This window comes from Kryptolebias marmoratus, linkage group LG15 (assembly GCF_001649575.2).
Source record: "Kryptolebias marmoratus isolate JLee-2015 linkage group LG15, ASM164957v2, whole genome shotgun sequence".
Lineage (NCBI taxonomy): Eukaryota > Metazoa > Chordata > Actinopteri > Cyprinodontiformes > Rivulidae > Kryptolebias > Kryptolebias marmoratus.
This window is the reverse complement of record NC_051444.1, coordinates 27,475,947-27,496,079: the sequence shown is the minus strand read 5'-3', so window position 1 is coordinate 27,496,079 and position 20,133 is coordinate 27,475,947. Positions and strand designations below refer to the sequence as shown.

At 39.2% G+C, this 20,133-nt stretch overlaps 1 protein-coding gene across 7 annotated transcripts in view; it reads left to right on the top strand.

Annotated features, from left to right (window-relative positions):
* nav2a (neuron navigator 2a) overlaps positions 1-20,133 on the top strand; it is a 228,525-nt gene that overhangs the window by 126,730 nt on the left and 81,662 nt on the right. For 3 of the 7 annotated variants that reach the window (XM_017426754.3, XM_037980060.1, XM_017426745.3), the window contains exon 1: positions 1,289-2,147. The exons of 2 other annotated variants lie outside the window; for them this stretch is intronic. In XM_017426754.3, coding sequence (XP_017282243.1) covers positions 1,932-2,147 — 216 coding nt within the window. In that variant the 5' untranslated portion in view covers positions 1,289-1,931. Of the gene's footprint in view, positions 1-1,288; positions 2,148-13,613; positions 13,735-19,118; positions 19,343-20,133 lie in introns of those variants that run through there. 2 more of the 7 variants (XM_037980065.1, XM_037980063.1) reach the window with 2 other exon arrangements.

Here is a 20,133-nt window from a genome sequence, read left to right as displayed (position 1 = left end):
AAAGCTGAGTGAGGTGTAAGAAATGGCTGCTAATGATGTGCTTTTTGAAGTTTGATCTATTTGTCTGTGTTCATTAAAGTCTGTTTGCTCTAAATTCTGTATAATCTGTAAAGGTCATTGATATTTCTATATGAATGATTTGACATAATACATCTAAAACCAATTAATTTATGTAATTTTTAATAAATATTGATTGTGATTGGCCCTTGGCTAGGACCAAATATTTAATTTTGGCCCCCTTGTGTCACTGGGTTTGACACTCCTGCACTAGGGGGATCGTGAGTATCACCAGTGGTATTTGTACCACAGTTTGAGAAGCGCGAATCTAGGACATTCAAAATTCCCTGCACAGTTGGAAGGAAACACATTTACTGTGAAAATGTACAATTATTGTAAGGTTTTGCAGATGTCACCCAACCAACTGCACCAACTTAATCAACACATCGCTAAATGCAGGCTGGACAGTTCACATTTGGTATTGCACTTTACTTTTGGGTGTTAATAAATGAGGATGAAAAGACAATACGGCTTTGTAAATTTTCATATAAGCTAGATATAAGTGAGAGGAGGAAGGAATTCGGTATTTCCTTCTTTTTTTCTTTAGTACTGCAGTAAGATTTGGTTCAACACTTCAGCAGTCTCTTAAAGCCTGCTGGGATTCAGGCTGATCTAACACCAGACCACTAATTGGCCAACCTTGTATTTAAAAAAGGGGAACATTTATGGACTAAAAACAGGGAGGGAATACTGAAAAGTGAGTCTGCTGATATTTCTTGTATTTGTGTGTGTTGGGATTCTTAACAGCACAGTCTAATTCCCTTCAAGTGGTTTATTTTCTCCAAGACAACTATGTCAATGTCATCTTTGATAAGACTTGAGGAAAATTAAGTGTTGCAAAACCCATTAGAAAACATTGTTTTTAGGTAAATTTTAAATCCTCCCTTCTATGATAAAATGGTCTCAAGACTCCAAGAAAACATCAAGGTTTAAAATTGGCATTTTTTACACATTGCTCATAGGATGAAAATCTTTTTCCAACACCTCACTCTAAACTTGCAAATGTAACATTTCTAAACTGGAGATAAGAAGAAATAGCTTCTTAAATGTGGCATTTTAAAAGAAGAATTACACCCAACAGGATAAGAGGGAGGCAGTCTGGAGAAAGACGCGACCGATGTGTGCTGAGCCTTTCCCCACATATGTCATTCTGATCTAAGCCACACCTGCTGCTGAACACGACTTACCAGAGAGGGAGAGAGGCAGTGGAGTAGAGAGCGCTGCTTTCCAGGCTGTGCTGTCACAGGCTGAGCAGTCGCTGAAGCGAACGGTTGCTGCATTGCTGCTGTTCTTCCTTTTTTTTCCCTCCCCTCTCTCCATCTGTTTCTTCTGTCCTTACCTTGATAAAACAAGGTCTTTCCTGCTGTCAACCAGAAGCATTCAGTTGGAGAGGAGGATCTTTTGGTTAATTGCTGACTGCCACTCTGAACTGGGAGTAAGTGGGACGGATCACTCGCAACACCACCAGGCATCTGGGAATTTGTTTTAAGTGTGAATAGAGATTCTTTTATTTTTTTGGTTTTGCTTGCTGGACTTTATGGAACACGTTTGTCTGGATGCATGCTCTAAAAGAAAAACTTGGACATTTTTGTGTTCTGAAGCTGCTTGGTAACGGGATACAGGTGGGAATTGGGGGTTTTAAACCCCTGCACTATTGGCACGCGTAGCTCCCCTCCTGGCTAAGTTCCAGCAGGAACAGATCCAGATGCTGACAAATCAGACCAGCAGTCCTAACGTTTGACTTTTTTTTTTTATCTACGACACCCTGATCAGAAGTTAGTCAGAGGGGATTCTTACTGACAGCTGGCAGGGTGACGAGGAGGAGGAGGAGGAGGAGGAGCGTGCGTTGGTAATTAGGTGGACGGGAGAAGAAGATGCCAGCCATCCTGGTGGCCTCAAAGATGAAGTCAGGACTCCCCAAACCCAAACCTGTGCACAGTGCCCTGCCCATCCCACAGACTCCCAGCAGGCCTTCAGCTTTAGCTCTGCCTTCAGGACCCCTGAAGAGCCACATCCCATCTCTGGGCCAGCAGGGGTCCTCAAGACCTTCAAGACATGCTCCAGAGTCAGAGGCTGGAGAAAACCCTCAGGTCAGGACATAAGAGTCACCATCACTCACATTTGCTCTTTTATTCACTGTAGTACCTGTTTCCTTGTCTTTTAGTTAGATCTGCAGCTACAATACATGCCACTTTGTAATGAGTCAAAGATGTTTGCTGTCTTTTCACCTGTACTGTAAGAAGATACACTTTTATGTTTTGTGTACATCAACTACAATAGATTGTATTTCTTGTATTTTTGTGTTTCTAAAAGAAATCGTAAGCTGTCCCAGCTACGAACAGCTCGTTGATCTTTACAAATGATCGCAGAGGACTGCAGCATCATTGTATTGTGTTTGGCTCAGATTGGCCTAATGGTAACGCAGATCTAAAATCACTGAGTTCCTGGAAGGAAACAAGCCAGCTGTGTCCCTGCTATCCACATCGGCAGCGTAGCTGTTTTGCTGTGTTTGTGATATATTGGCTGTGCTTAGCAACCCCATGCAAAGGGCTGCAGCAGCAAGAGGTATCACTTTAACACCATGTAAGGCAGTGAGGGTAAGGAGCTGTCTCTGTGTGTCTGCCCGCATTAGTGAGCCAGCAAGTGCATGCTTGCCAGCCTGTCCAGTAAGCATGACTCTTTGGGGTGCTGAGGCATCCAGCAGGGGGTTGTTTGGAGACAGAACTGAAGTCTGAGGAAAAGATACAAGAAGCCAAGTTATTGGACACTGCATTAGTTTACCCCTTGCATTGTTGTTTTTTTTTGATAATCACATTTTCTTACTCTACTTTACTTGACTTTCTCACTCACTTCTCTGTCCTCCTTTCTCTCTCTCTCTCTTTCTTCATCCCCGTGGTGCTGATGCAGCAGCCCACTTTACCCTTGGCTAGGTTAACCCTTGACCTTTCTGACTTGTGGCATGATCTGGATGATGTCATGCTGACAACTATCAAATTTGACCGTGCTCATTACACTGCAGACTGTTGATATTTTAAATGTCATTGTTTTTAGATTTGGGTTGTGCCTGCTGGGCTTCACCTCAGGGATTCCTTGAACTGGTAAAGCTGTGATGCAGAACTACTGTATGAACTCTGAACGCCTCCACATGTCGGTAGCCCCAGAGGAGTACCTTTGCAGGCTGTTCACTGAATGTGAACCCAATCTTCTGTGAGGGCAGAGTGAGATGAGATGCGGTTCTCTAGAGATGTGCAGGATGCTTAAGGCAGTATCTCACCGGGCTGTGACTGTTGGATACTATGTGGCAACTCAAAACTGTGAGAAAAAAGGCAACTTTTCAGTTGCAGCCTCACTGAGTTCTGAGTGTTTGTAACCAAACAAGAGGAAATTGAGAACTACTGCAAATGTTTTGAGACATTCTGGAAACTACCTTAGCAATGCTGTTTGCCAAGTAGTTGCCAGCAATTGCAGGCTAGTGAGATACTGCATTTACATTTCTCTTACAGTGAAAAAGCTCATTTTCTGACAGAGGCGTAGATGAGTTTCTCTTTTGCCTAGAATGAGTCGTCCTCCCACAAAGGTTTAGGGACATAGCTCGCAGTTGCAGTCAACCTGTTGGTCGAGTTTCCTGACAAGAGGCTATAATCTATTGAAAATACAATGTCTGGATTTGTTTACATTCATATTTCAGCATTTAAATAACTGGTTCTTTAGACTTAAATTGACTTACAGAAGTCCAAGTTAAAAAAGCTTAAAAGTCAGTTTTTGTTAAAGTCAGTACCCTGCAATGGCTTCCTTCAGTTGCTCTGTAACCTTTTGTTTATTAGAATGTGAGAAATGCAATCAACAATAAATGGGATGTATGTGAAGTCAATAAATCAGGAGCAGCTTCAGAGGTGCTCTTTCTTCTTTATCTGTGTGCAGCTGTGTCAGCTGCCGACTCCCTTGGCAGCAGCTTAGTTGGCTTGTGCTTTAAACACACCTGATTGTTGTGAGTCAGTGGCATTTGAGAAGTGAGTAAATGCAGCACCGAGTAAAATAAAAGAGAGTACAAATACACTTTATATACAATGAATTGTAGCTGGTATATACGTGATGTCATGTCCAGATCTTTCCATCTTACTTCAGTTTAAAATGAAGAGGGAAAGAAACTGATCTTTGGGGAGATGAGGAGGCAGATTTCAGCTCCTACAAATGCCACAAATAGATTTCAGTTCTGAACACTTAGTCACCAAGACTGGGCTGAGTTATTAAAGTTATTTCTCATTCAGGGGAAAAAACAACAACATTTTTGTCCATATCACTGCTAGTTTTTATCTTTTTATTTTAAACTTCAGTTAGGTCCCTTAAGATTCGTAACCACTAGTGGGTTTATTCCAATCTAAAACAGAACCAGGAAAGGACTTTATGAGGGGCAGAGCGATGTAAAAATCACAGAATCCAGAATATCCTGCATTGGCAACAAATTATCTGTTGGTTTGCAGGAAATGTAGCAAACCACTAAGGCATAGGAATGATAAGATTTGTTTAAGAATAAACAAATCCCTAACATGAAGTAAGTTGAACATAAGACCTGTAAGTGCCGCCAGGAGAAGTCAGTAGTTATCTCAGGGATTAGTGGAGTCATGATGGTGGGAGCTGGGTGACCCAGTTGGCTCGAGGCACGCTGACATGTTGTGTACACCTGTAACAAAGAATTAATCCATAATGCACCGAGAGCAGCAGGAGGGAGACAGCATTTCAGCATTATTAATGCCTCGGTTTGTATTTACACACCGGGAGGAGTTCTGTTCATGTTCGTGTGTGAAAATGTGTAAAGATTGGCTCAAATGGCTAAATATGAGTGAAAGGTGTTTGCATCTACTTGGTCTCTCTGATTGTGTGTATTAAAACGTGCAGCTTGCGTGTGATCATACAGAACTTGACGAGCTGTTGCGACCTTTAACCTACTGTACTGTAATTGCAGAGCCTCTTTTTGCACAGATATACTGCTGCCCTCTAGTGTTTCACTTCTCTTTTGCATCAGTTTCCATTCATAAACCTGAGCAGTACCGTGTCTGTGTGTGCGTAAGGTCATGCGAGGCCAGCATCTTCTGTTCCTTATTAATTATTAATGCCTTGGTTTGCTCACCTACTCACATTCCCTCCATGTTTTCTTTCCTCCATCTTCTTGCTCATGCTTTTCCTTTTTTCCTTTTCCCTCTTTGTATTTCAAAGCCTCTTGTTGCCAGCTCGATAATGCTTAGCCAGAGCTTTGAACGCTTCAGAAAATCTTGGAAAATAAATTCTGATCTTATGTGAAGCAGGCTTAGACCTTTTATATTTTATGCAAAACAAACATTCAAACCCATAGGCTCTGTCAAACATGACCACATGTCCACAGAAAGAGGGTTGTCTGTGAGCCAGTGTGATAAGGAGCCACTATCTTAATAAATATCTTTCAAGACTTAAGGCAGACTGCCAGGCTTTATTAGGCTCAATGTGAAATCTCATTACAGTCTCTGAGCCCAACCTGAACCACACAAAGACTTGATAAGAATGTTGAAAGGGTCAGCGGGTGCCTAAGTTAATATTTATCGAAAATATTCTCTGGTAAATAAACTGCCATGTAGACAAACCCTGTGTTTGTAATCCAGAGCTTTGGCTGCATAATAAATCATTACTCAGATTGGTGAATCAATGATGCAGAGCTTCATTAATTCAGTCATTCTTGAAGTTGTGTAATTGCTAGAGATTATAATGTCACTAGTTTGAATTATTTAAATTTGGTCTAATTTCATTTTAGCGACTGGATTGACTGAGAACACACTTACCCAGAGATCTATGAGAACTCTTTTGATTATTATGGATTCAAAGCTAATTAAATGACCTTTAATGTCACTCTGTATGTTAGCGGTGATGGAAGGAGAGAGATTAGACTCAGGCTGATATCTAAGTTTAATGGAAACCAGGCAGACAGATTGTGAAGAATAGTCGCTAGTAATTCTAAGTAGAGCATTTAACTATAAATACTACTACTACTGACTTTTATTTCTTGTAACACTTGGGTGATCAGTTGCAAAGATAAGTGCATAGTCACGTTAATCAATTATTCATCTGTTAAATGTTAATTATTAGCAGACCCCATTCAAGGGTTTTCTTCCTTTTGAGTTGTTTTGGCCAGACTAAACAAGCAATTACCACACAATCATCTTGGATTATGACACTGCAATGGGTACTAAAAAGATATTTTGGCAAATAAATAATAATTACTACATGATGCAGACCCACTGAGATCAGTTAATATGAAACGCCATGTAACATGTGCACCCTGTTCATTTAAATCTTTGTCAAGCTGTGTTTTAATATTTTAACAACAAAACAATCCAACTGTATTCAAATCAGTGAATGCAAGGACAAAGGTTATAAATGGAGATAAAATAAAATAGTTTAAGCCCTTCAAGTGTGTTTCTACCTCTCAAGTTAAAGATGTTTATTTCAAATGATTCCTTAGTGTAAAGTGTGCATTAGAGCTTTATTTAAAGCTACACATAAATTCAAATGATTGTTTTCCCCTTTTTTTCTTTCTTGCCAAAGTTTGAACCATTCAATAATAGCACAAAATATTTAATATCAGCATCTTGAGTTTGTAAATGCCAGTATTGACCTTTAAAATCCTCCCTCACTTGACCTCGAGAAGAGGCCTTTCGTGGTTCTGGACTCTCTCCCCTCCTCCCAGCATCTGATGAAAAGCAATAATGAGATTTTTATGGCTTTCACATCGAGCCGGAGTCTCCTGGAGACCCGAGCAGGTGAGAGTGAAAGGCAAATCAGCAGCATGCTGCATTGGATTGCTAATGTCTTCCTGCTTGTCTGGAGTGGAGCAGATTGGGCGGGGGCTCGGGGTGACTATATTGCCTTTTTATTACCATGACAAAGGACCACACAGACATATGTCTCCCCGAGAAGAGCTGCAAGTTAAAGCCAGATTTAATGGATGTTTTAGTGGTTTATTGTGCAGGAGATCATTGTTGAAAAGAAATAACCAGGTTTTAACAGACTGCAGAGTTCAAACAAAGAGCTCAGGAAAAGAGGCCTGTCTTGTTGGGACTTGATGGATTCAACCTATGAACCTTATCAGTTCATGGCTTTGAATGTCACAGTTTTGTAAAATTTCCATCCCCAAAACAGCTTTTGTCGAGCTGAAATCAAGGCTGCAGTTTTTCATATGTGACAGCCATCTCTTTTGAGATAGGAGCTTTTAGCCAAACCTGCTTCACATGCCTTCCTATCAGCATCATGCAGGAGGAAGTCCACACACACCTGTGTGTCCCCTCTCGGGGAAACGCTGAGATGGTTGTCCTCCAGATTCATCAGGCTGAGCTGTAACACCCCGACGGCTGCGTAGCTTCAGGCTCAGGATGAGTGCTGTCAGATAACAGCAGGCCTGAAGTCTGTGGCTTTTACTGCCAGAGGATGTTTTACCACAAGATACAGAATGGAGAAGTGTGTCCTGCATGACTCTTACAGCTGCTGAAGAATGATCCAACATCCAAGTTTATTCAAGGATCAGCTGATGGTACCGTTTAGTCTAAATGTTATTTTAACTTGGAGCTTTGAGGAAATGTTATGTTTTTATTACAATGGAGAGCCACAAGTAAGGCTAAATTTTCACCATAAAATATGTTAAACGCCAATTTCACATGGTTCAGGCAAAAGCTGGGTTGTGGTCATACAAACTGCAGACCAGGTTGCAGTTCAGAAAGTGGTTTCTCTTGTTTTTTTATGTGGTTATAAAAATGTTGTGAAATAGTGAACTGAGTGTTTAGTTAAAAAAAACAACAACAACAAAAATTAATAAAGCATTTGCTCAAACACCAAATCTGTCTCTTTTAGGTTGACTTTAGAGGCTGACTTTATAGAAGTTGACCAAAAAAAAAAGAAAGAAAGAAGTTATTTTGGTGGTCTGATTTGGAGCATTGGTTAAACTTGTTCTATTATCACAAAAGTCCCTGCTTCTCCAATCTGACAGCAAACTAATGTTGCTTATTGTGTTACAGTAACACTTAACTGACACAGGCCAGCTGTAAAAATATTTTTTTAATATCCAACTAGCATGGTTTAGTAGTATTTACCACTTAAAGACAATTTGAGAAGAAAATTTGCAATATCACAAAACAAATGTTATTCTATTTGGCAGTTTGGTGCAAAACTGTGAAAATATCACAAGTTCACAGCTTGGCACAATTATGGAGATTAAAGATCTTTAGAAGTACTCAGGAATAATTTAGGTCTAATGACTTTATGTAAACTGTGTGCAGATACACCCTGCTCCATCTTGCTAAATTAGGTTTGTTTCATTATACTTTTTTTGCCAGAAAAATTAGAAAAAATAGAAGAATTTTTTCTTTTCATCTACTCTTCCTGAGAGTCAAACATTGTATGAAGAATTTGTGTATTTACTTTTTAAGAACATGTGATCATATGGCAGTTGGCTCCAGTAGTAATGACCTCATCTCCCCCTAATGCGTCTCGATCCGATTCCGCTTCCTGTGCGGTCGACCCCTCTTTTTCCTGTCTGAGGTCATGGCTGAGGACATAACCATATTAATTAGGACTGTACATCTGCTTCTCCTGAGTCAACATCCCTCCATTGATCTGCCTCCAAGGTGCCCTCCTCACTTTGGTTTCTCTCCTTCTCTGATTTCCGTGTGTCAGTTGTCACATGGCGATCGTTGGGGCGCACAAATGGTGCATTGTGAGTGGTGCCCCGTGGGGGATCAGATCTGCAGAGGCGGTTAGACTAACACAATCAGCATCATTTCAGTCTGGAAGCAGGAGCCAGGGTGGAAAAAGAGGCCAGGAGGTAGAGGTCAGCAGAGCTGAAGTCACTCTCCCCAGAGCATCTCGACCAAGGTTACGAGACTCTACTTGTGTTAATTTAAGGCCTCTACAGACCTAGAAATGATGCCTGATTTTTAGAAAAAAATAGTCTACATTGTTAGATTAATATGAATTAGATGCAATAAAGAACTTATCTGAAAGAGTAAACAGAACAAAGTTTTCCCGAAAATGTTTTATTGATCAGAAACATTTTAAAAGTTGAAACTAGAGTTGGTTTTCATCAAAAAAAATGTTTTTAATTTTTTGTACTGGTATGTCTTTTTTCGGATCTTTTTGAAGCTGAATTTACATATTTTACCTTCTTACTGTAAGATTTAATCTTCTAACACAGCACATAACCATTTTAAACCCCTTATATGTTTAATTACTAAGTGTGTGCCTGCATCTGCTGAGAGTTGCTTGACTCCCAGCTGTGCTCTGAGTTGGGTAAGATTGTTTGGAGTAAATAGACATGACAACAGCTATGAAATATTGCTTGGCTTTCTGTCAGTGCTGTCTGCTTGTGAAAAGATGACAGAGTGGATTTTCACATTTCTGCTTTCAGCTCCTCTCTCCTGCAGCTTCAAGGAGTTTTTCAAGCTGTTACGCCTCCAAGTCAGTGTGGAAGGAATTGCAATGAGTGTGTATACACAATCTGTGTATTGTTTGTTTCTGTGTATGTGCTCACTTAGCTGCTGGAGGCAGCAGCTAAATTTTTCCGGTAAACAACAAAGTTGTAAATGTGATATTTAAGAGCCTCATACTATAGCCCACCAAACATTGTTACTCACAAAGTAAATTCACCTAAAGGGTTAATTCTAATGCTGTATGACTGCATTCTTCCTTATTTATCTGTAAAGAGCTTTCATAAATTTTGTCCTTCCCTGAAAAATGTTTCATATATCTGTGACCGCCAATATGTTTGATCAAGACTGAGTCTTGGATGTGTGGTTTGTCACTAGAGTCTTCAAATGAGACATGTCTGTGCACTTCCTGGGAAAACTGTAATTCACACGTAAACGATAGTCAGTACAACGCAAACCTGAAAGACAATCAGTGTCCAGTACCTGCAAACAAAGCCTGGAGCTTCTGAAAATATGATTTCTCTCGAGCGGAGTTTGTGGTTTTTGGAGATCAATTTCATGGTTTCCTCTGCTCACACACAGCTGACCAAATGTAACAGCATTACTTTCCAAATGTGCATTATTCTTTGGCTGATCGACATATAGGCCAAACAGCCATGGTGGGTGAGTTCAGAGTTCCTCAACAAAGGAAAAGTAAACATAAGTGTGCAGCGTTTCCATTGATATTTTTTGGTAATTAATAAAGGAAGGGTGGTTAATATGTGTTTCATATTTTGCAAAAATTATCATAAGGCAATTTTAGTACAATGTTTTAACTTCTAAGCAGTTATATATCTCACCGTTTCTGTGTTTAAAGAAAAGCTTACCTGATGTTCATTTACATGCATCTTCATCAATAAAGACTTGCTGGGCTCATCTCAGCAGGTAGCTTACACACCAAAGTGTCAATAAACTCAAAACTACACCGGTTTGTGAGCTTTTGTCTCATTGCAAAATTAAGTGATTTTAGGGTTGAAATGAACCATAACAAATTAACAGCACCATCTAGAATAAACCTTTAATATTCAAACAATCTAATTCTGATTCTGCACCATTTGGGTTTTGGGAGATGGTGGAGATAATGAAGATAGGAAATGGTCTCCATCTTCTGTTAATTAATCAGTACTTGTCTACAATAAACTGAAAACATTCATGTTGTCTTTTGAGTTGTTGGGATGTGCATTAAACACTCATCTTATTTGTGAGATTTTGACATTATATAAAAACAAACAAACTGTAACAACAGAACGTGGTAATTTAAACATTGCAATCAATCTGTCCTGACGCCCACAGTGGACCCGCGCTCAGCTGCTTTTGTGTCTCTGTCTTCAGTAAGTCCATATGTTCCGACTCTCCACCCCCACTTTCACTCTGAGTCTATGCAGCAGGTTTATCTCGCCCCCATCATCACCCCAGTCTTCCTCCTCAGCTTTGTAAGCTCAAAAGTGGGGGTCCACCAAAACAAAAGCCCCTACATGATGGGGTTATCCCCTTATTGTCCCCAATACTCTGGTTTATCTGAAACCGTGAAAGGAACCAAACCCAGCCCATTCACTGTGGCTTCACTTAATGAGCTTGTTGAAGGCCCACTCTAAAACTGTTAAATACAAGCACTAAATGCTGTCATATTTTCTCTCTGTTAAACCAAATCTGGTTCAAAGCAGTAGGAAAATGTTTGAAAGGTTAGTTACCGATTTGGAAAAATAAGTGTTTGTTCCTCTGATTCACATTGTCATTTGATCTTCTGATTTTGGTAAACACTTAAATTGTCTTGTTGTGCCGCCACCACACTTTAAAGTTTGTGTCCACAGTAATTGACTGGGTAGTCTCAATTCGGTGTACACATTAATTGTACCAACTCAAGGAATTCTTGACTTTTGTATTACCAACTATTAATTCTTAATTATCCCAAGTGAGATATCTTCAAATCTGCAATATAAATTGGCACACTTATTTGTCCACTTCTTTTTATAACCAAAAAGATTGAAAATGCATTTTTTTTAAAGCTTACTTCTGTAATGTTTTGATAAGCACTTAAATGTAAAGAATTAGCCTATCAATAAATTTCTACTTCGTAAACAATCAACTTTATAAGATGATTGCACTTCATATTATAGCTTTTTTTCTGTACTCTAGTGTGTTTCTGCTATATTGTTTGTCCACCATGATGGTGATGCCTTCGCTGCGGTGACGTCAATGAAAAACTGCCTAACGTGACATTTTTCACGTTTTAGCTTGTACACCTTGGTTCAAACCTTCAGCTTCTGCTCTAATGGCTACTGCACTAAAAGGTATTCAGTGGTAATAAAAACGTAATTATGTGTTCTTTTTTGATAGATTTATCTTGTGTATTTTACAAGAGTTCTTTCATTACAAGTATTTTAAAGTCATTTTATTAGGCTGTAAAGTTAAACCGTCAGTGCTAGAATATTTTGAAGCATAGATCATGATGTGAGTGAGTTGTGACATCAAAACAACATAATTGACATTTATACAAGTGCTTGAGATGTACCACACAGTTCACAATTCCCCTCTTTAACAGCAGGTGTTAAAATAATAATAATAAATAATAACACCGCTGCACAGCAGGGCTGGCTCTTCAAAAGGTCAAAAATTCTTCAACTTATCTGCATCATTTGTGAGAATGACAGGTATAAACCTTACAGCTAAGTTTTAATTCAAAGCTATATTTGAAGCAATGATTTGCTATTTATTGACACTTGAGTTACTATATTACTGTTACCACCAACCATACCACAAATTATGTGTTTAAGAAGTTTACGTAGAAATTATAACATCCCAGTGCTCTGTGAACTGTTTTTGATTAATGTTTGGCTCTGGACATCCGGACATTTTGTTCCAACATGTTTGTGGTTCATTTCAGCCATTTACTACAATCAAACAAAAGCCTGAATGCACAGTATACCAGTTATTGTATAAATTGCTATAAGGTATGTCTGTGTTTTGTTATTGTTTTTGGCAGCACTACAGACATTTAGGTGAAAATATCACAAGTCATTACTTTATCTACATGGTCTCTGAATTATTATTTCATTGAGTTTAAAGTATTTTTGTTCAGCCTGCTGGAAGTGATCAGGCCTCCCCCTGCTGTGGGAACTTTCTGTAAATCTTGGGCCTTTCCCAAATTTCAAATTCGGCTTGTAATTTGTGGTCGGCATGTGTGCGCGCAGGGGGTTGGAACGGGCTTGAACAGAGGGCATCCTGTGCTGTGGACTCTTTTGCACACACATTTTTACAAAAATATAAATACGTAGGTTATGAACCCACTAAACACATGCACATAAATACATACGTCCAAATCCTGCAGTGAGTTGTGAGTGACGGCTGATCAGAGAGTGGTTTGGTCCATCTGTGCTTGGGGAAAAATAAAACTTGGCTTTTCTTGACAGCAAGAAGCTGTTTAAAGAAATAATAAATGGAGAAGAGATTGTTAGCTTTGAGTTTTAAGTGGTTTGGCCTCTGGGCTTCAGATTTTCCAACTGTTTAGTCTCCATAAACTGCGACTATAGTTCACTGACTATCCTCTTTTTGTTACTTTTCCTCCCTTTTTTGTTATGGGTGGTGAGGGCTGTCGGGGGAGGGGCAGAAGAAAGGTTACAAGGGGTGTCCTTTTCTTATTCTGTCTCCTCCCCATATGACCAAAGGTCTATTGAAAAGCAATAGCACAATGTGTTGCTGTGGGCAAGGGAGGAGGAGGGATCCTCTCCTCCCTCTCTCAGCACATTTGGTTTGGCTTCCTCTCAAAGCAACAGCAGAGGCTGCTGAGCTCCTCTTGCCTTTCACCTCCTGCATTTCTTTTTCCCTCCTCTCTGTCCCAGAGTGGGTGGAGAGAAGTTGAAGGACTGAGCTCTTCAGAGACCTGCTGGGGTCCAAGCAAGCGGCAGCGGCTCTGCCATCCCTCAGGGTCTGCATGGTGTACTTCACTCAAGACAGTCAACCTACCAAACCTATTTGTATTTTTCTTTCTCCTCTTCAGATTGTTTTTGCTTATCACCAGCTCTGCTGGGTGCAGTTTGTTCTAGACCCAATTACCAATCACTTATGTGTGGATGCGGCTGGGCCACCAACAGCCCTTCTCAATGTGAGGCAGGTGTGTCTGGCAAAGGAGGCTGCATGAAGCAACATGAGTTTGATGTTATGCCGCTGGGAGCAGAACAATTTCACCATGAAACTGGTAGGTTGAACACTTCCAGGTCATGACAACGGTCAAGCACCTGGAGGGATCAGAAAACTGTTCTTTTTACTTTATTTTTGTGTTTGAAATTGCGTAAATTCCCAGCTTTTTGGGACTTTTATTAATGCTTTTTTTTTTCATTTTTATTCCTTTTTTTTAATGTGTGCTCATATGTCAGCAAAGCACTTGTCTCATCAGTGGCTATGGTGTTGGATTGCAAACAAGCTATGGATTAGCATCAGTTTTATCATCAGAGGACACTGCTAAAGACTTGCAGCCTGGTTTTCCCCTTACCTTGATTCTACTTTTGCTTTGATGCCTGCCTGGAAAGTTAAAACAAGCTTAGGAAGGGCTTCAACCAGAGTTAGCGGCACATGAAGGTGTGTGAGTTTATTTTTATCTCACGCATACGTACAAGAGCAGTCATTCACTTTGCTGTGTGCTTTGTTACCTGCTGTTTGGTGTGATAGGATGCCACAGAGGTGGTAAATATTCAGCAGAATCTGAAACTTTGAGATAAAACACAAAGCAGGTCAGGTCCAGAAAGGTCATGTAATACAAACAAAAGGGGGAAAAACTTTACAAGGCTACCTATAAGACTAGTGTTTTCCTGTATTTTCTGAGTCTCTCTTTTAGCGATGGCCCTTATCTTCATCTCTTATAGACCCAGAGAGGAAGAGGAGATGGAAGCAGAGGTTATTAACTGAGACTATAGATGAGTTGATAAGAAGGCGAGCTTAATTACACACAGCTAACCTCCACAGAGATTGGCTGACAAGAGGCCAGTGGCCCTAAGGGTCAGTGTGTATTTATTTATCTGTGAGCAGCAAGAAGAGAGTGGGATTAACAAAAGATCACAAAGCATAAAATGTGAGCACACTTAGAGAAATTAAAGTGACCTCTCTCTTTATTAAATGTAGTCAACATTGACAGTCTTTTCATATACATGTCTATTGATTATTTGATTGTTGTGGTTTTTCTGTCAACACATATGACCTATACAACATGAATCAAAATGAGTGATTTATGCATTTAATTTTGATTAGAGACTAGTCTGTGCATAAAGCTGTAGCCTCATCATGAATTTAACTAATTTACTTTTGACTTAGTCTTTTGGTGAATTTGGTTACTGAGAGATTTTGTTGTTGGATTATTTTAACCCTCTAGGTTTCTTGACTTTAATTTCTCTAGATAAAACTTCATTTTTTTTTCTAATTGCAGACTAATTAAGGGATTTGTGAATTGCGTATTGTCTCCTCAGGATGCATTTACACTAATACAATTTTATTTTAAGAAACAGTTTTGACACACGCCTTTGCATCCTACATTGCAAGTGTCCAAACATTGTAGGACCCCTGAATTGGATTAATTTTATAAAGCTCTTTGATTCAGCTTAAGGTTACAATCTTCCAGATCTGCAAGTTAGTTTGAACATACAAAAATGTAACATTTTGAAAAAAGTGGCAGATAAAACTTTGTATGTAAAATGATGAATTACATCATCACTTACTTTGAAGCTTTGCTGGGCTGTAATGGATTGGAAAGGGCTGTGATGCTTCTGAAGTGCCTGGGGAAAGCTAAACCTGCGATATATTGGATATACTCCATGTATCATTCACCTTTAATATGGTCATTTTTAATTTTACTTTAGGCTTGTTACTAATATAGATTATTAGAATATTTCTGAAGATGTGTTCCACTCGTTTTGTGTTTTTTTTTTTCCTAAAACAATTGAAGCACAATATTTATTGACTAAGAAAGTCAAACTTGTACATGATTGGGAAATATAAATGTGCAGCCCTTAGTGTAGCCATATGTCATTTACCAGAGTGAAAAAAATAAGGCTCAAAATTGGCATCAAACAAAATGTTTTGTAATCCAGGGATCAAATTATTGCGTTATTGCAGTTCAGTCCATGTATCATATGTACAGATGCACACGGATGCTCTCACATCGCCCTGGTTTACCAGCATATAACTCTGTTTCCCATGCTCCAACAGCCAAGTTTTGGCCAAGTTATTTGGTCTGCCTTGAGCCTTGTCTGGCCTCAGAAAGCCACATGTCTTTCATGTGCCAAATGGAGTACAAGCAGAGACATGAGGGCTTATTTAGAGCTGGCCTGTTTCAGTGCTCTGTGGGCTGAAGCCACTTGAGAGGGCTGTGTGAATACACTGGGATGGGGTTGGTGTGGAGGGTTTCTGCCATAGACCAAAACCATCCATTGTGTGTCCTGTTGGTTGCAGCAGTTGAGTAGTAGTGGCCCCAGCTGCACTGGTGATGGAAAAGTGTTTTGATTACTGTGTGAGGAAGGTATTGGATTTTATGAATGAAGTTCACACATTTTAACATTTATTGGTTACATTAAATAAAATGGTGACATTGCAGCTGGTTCTCTTTCCCACTTGTGTCTATATGCTTGACTTTGTCAGTAAAGAGATTCTAGTTTGAGGTCAGATCAAGGGTTTTCAATATTGCTGTGATCAGGGGATGATTATAAAAGATAGACATCACCACAATTATGTCATCCAGTGGTTTAAGCATCATCTTATTAAGTTTTGGCAGTCAGGTTTTCCGTGCAATGAATGGATCTGGGCCAAAACTTCAGACCTCTTCTAAACTCCACCCCACTACTAATAGTTCATAGTTTTATCAATTCATATTAGCAAAAGAGGTAAACTATAAAATGGTAATTAATAAAACACACTGTCATACAGCAGTCATGAAAGGACAAAATGACTATGAGGCCAAGCAGCTTTTGTACTCAACTGTATTTTTTGGTACAAACTCATTTTACCTGCTAAAACCTCAGCATTTTCTGATACCGCTCTGTGTTGCTGTCCCCTCATGTTTTTACTCATTTTAGTAAAGTAGGAACTAAAGTACCTACACACACACACACACACACACACACACACGTGTTAAACAGAATTTTAGTATGTATTTTAGTAAATTATACTGTTTTAGAGTAGTCATTTAAAGAGATGTCTTTTTTTTTTCAGACATTACTGCTAAGCTGTGATAATGATCTTGCTACTATTTACATTAATAATTAAGTAAATGCAAATAAAAATACAGACTACTACTACTACTTGCTACTAAAAAAAACACAGTGGAAAAGTTGCTGAAAAATATGGTCCATTAAAAAAAAATCCAAATAGAATACTGCATGTGACAAAGAAAAGTGTCATGTTAAAGTTATAAATGATCAACTACCACACGTGTTACCATCCCCCCACTCACTGTATTCTACTTTTAGATCTTGTTATTGACTCAGTCAGTCCATCAATCATTCTCCCACCATCCATCTGCTAGACAACCCACCCCAGGTCAGAGGGGATGTGTCGCCACATGTCACCCTCAGCTCACAGCAGCTTGAAGAGATGCTGAGTCCTCATTGATAAAACTGAGCAGATGAAGGGTCTCAGCAACAAAATATGGTTTCTCATATCCCTAAACAGTCTTAGGGATGTTGAAATGCTCAAATTTTATTTAGAGTAAACCAGAAATAAAAGTTATGAAAAGGCATTAGTGATGACAGATAAACATGAAGAGGTGACCTTGAGAAATGAATTTTGTCATCGAATTATTCTAAACCACTTGAAACCATTTTATCTTGCATGTGAGTTTGTTTCTGATTTTTCAATTTCATGTATTTTTATTATACATTTACGCTTGAGTAAGCTATGAATTGCTCAAGATGGGAAACCGTTCCCAAGCCTGTTAGTTGTTCCGATAAGTTCTGCGGGTTTCTATTTGCGTTGCTGTATGAACACAGAGGAAGAATGTTCTTTTGTCAGCATCTGTCTTTACAGGTTAGGGTTTAATTACCTGATGACACACAGATGATGGCTGACTTGAAAACATGACCCTCCACCTGACGCCTCAGACCTCCTGTGCTTGTTGTTGGTCAGGTTGTAATGTACAGCAGCAGCTGTGCAACAGCAACACTGACGTGTTATTTCTCGATGTTAGATCAGTCACATTCGAAACAAACATCCAACACATTGTCTTAAACACAGGGAGAGACATGTGCTGTGACACTGAGTGGATTCTAAAACACAGAGGCTGGCAGCAGAAAGTCGTGCGAAAGCAGTTTAGCACAAGATAAGATGAAGTTTAGATGAATAAAAAGGTCATTCAGTGTAAGAGTTATTTGTGAATCTTTACAAAATAAAAAATACAAATTGCTATACCTTTGGAAGTTTGGATACTTCCATGTAAATGAAAAGGTTGGAATATATTTAATATCATTTAAATTTGATATTTATTTTAACATAGTATAAAGAGAATATATGAATTAAAAAAACTGATTTTTTTTTTCAAAAGTATGTGTGCATTGTAAATTTAAGAATGCAAACACATTTTAGCAACATGTTTTAAGAGTTGTGAACTGTGGAAACAAAGACTGGTGAAGTTTGGGAGCGCTATCAAAAAAGAAACGGCAGATGACAGCAAAAAAGATCAGCACAACAGGTCAGGTTCAGGAAAGACTTCAGGGAGAAATACTTCAGCATTTTACAAACAATGTTTTGCAGCAGAAATTTAGAAACATATTGGAAGTTTTTTCATTTATAATACATTGCAGAATGTACAGGCTTGTACAGTAGGCACCAGGCATGATGGGTGCAACACTTCACCTGCCTTTCTTCTGACCCTGATACACCCATCACTCTGGAACAGGGTAAATCTGGACTCATCAGACCACATGACCTTCTTCCATTGCTCCAGTGTCCAATCTTTATGCTCCCTATCAAATTGAAGCCATTTTTCCGATTAACCTCACTGATAAATGGTTTAGTCCCAATCACTTGAGTTCTCTTTACAATGTTCATGTGGAAATGCTCTCACTTTCACCATTAACCATAGCTGTGAGTTCTACTGCTGTTTTTCTACAATTTGATGCCACAAAACGTTTAAGTGATCACCAATCATTATTCAAGTTTTTTTTTCCCCAGCTGAATCATAATCATCCATGCAATAATTATCCAATGGGAGGCTCGTCCCTATTTGCTTAGGTAAATCCAGCTGGTGACCTTATTTTAGGCCAGGCAGTGTATGTGAACAGCTATGTGTTATGTTTATTAGGAAGGTACAGAACCAAAGATTAAACTAAATATGGTACAAAATAAGTTTAAAGAAATGTTTCCAATGCTGTGTTCTCTGTGAATGTCTTTGCAGAAGCTGGAGGAGGAACTGGACTGATTCAGGGTACTTGACTCAGAAGAAGTGAATGATACTCAGAGAGAGAGAGGGGTGGGGGGAGGTTAAAATAGTGTCAGGATGTCTGAGGCTTCACTGAGCAGTCTGAAAAAGAGAGGGGACAAGATAAGAGCAGAGTACATGTAAAGAGAAGTAAAGCATGTCATGTTCCTACAGGCAACAACCCATAAAGATGCTGTTAGAGTGATGTGACGGGGGTAAGGCTGCCTGTGGTCAGAGGCCAATAAACTGTTCTTCTGTGAGCAATCTTCTGATATTCTGGATGTTTAGGGATTATAGTTGTTTGCTTGGACCTGTCAGTTGGTGACTACCCCACATGGCGGGGCAAAGCGCCCTCAAGGTGCCAGCCAGGACTTACAGCCACTTCTCTTGTGAAAACTACAAAAGGGTAAGAAAACAGAAAAGAGAAAGAGAGGTTAGCATAGTTTCACTTTTGCATGGCATTGGGCTGTTTTTAATGCATTTCAACAAATCAGTAAAATGGAAACATAGCAATCGCATTTACCATTGATGTTAACAGAGGGGACCTGTGAAAATGAGCAATATAAGAGGAAAGGTCAGCTTGAAATAGACATGTCAGGAATAGAACTAGATATCCACTAGCTGCTTGGATTTAATATAGAAGCTTCTGACTGAATCAGGACTTTGTGGATTTAATGCACCTCTTGAAGAACACTGTTGGAATTTAGGTCTGTCTTTTAAAACCCTGGATGTCCTAAACATCATCATCATTGGAGGGGACTTTTATCTTAGCTGTTTCTGTGTTTGATGTTCAGAGGCAGATTTCCTTTAAAAAGGTAGAAAAAAGCACTGCTATCAGAGCATGGCTTTTGTAGCCTTAGCACTACAAAAGCCATGCATTGCTCAGCACCATTATCTGAATTATAATGGAAGCTGTTAAAAGTCCTGGCTCCTTATGAAAGCTCGCTGGGAAAGACACTACATCATAACAGCTCTGTTCCTGAAATTTTCTCTTTATAGTTCTAGCTCATGTTAGCAGATTTTCTTCATTTTAGCATATTACTGTATTTTTGGTTGCTTACTGAACCCTGAAAGTAAAAAAAAAAAAAAAGTTATAAAAGTTCTTCAGTTTTCAACATGATCTCTGCTGTGCCTTTGACATTGACCTTTTATGAATGGACCTATGGTATTTTGGTTTAATGTGCGAAAATGTGAAAT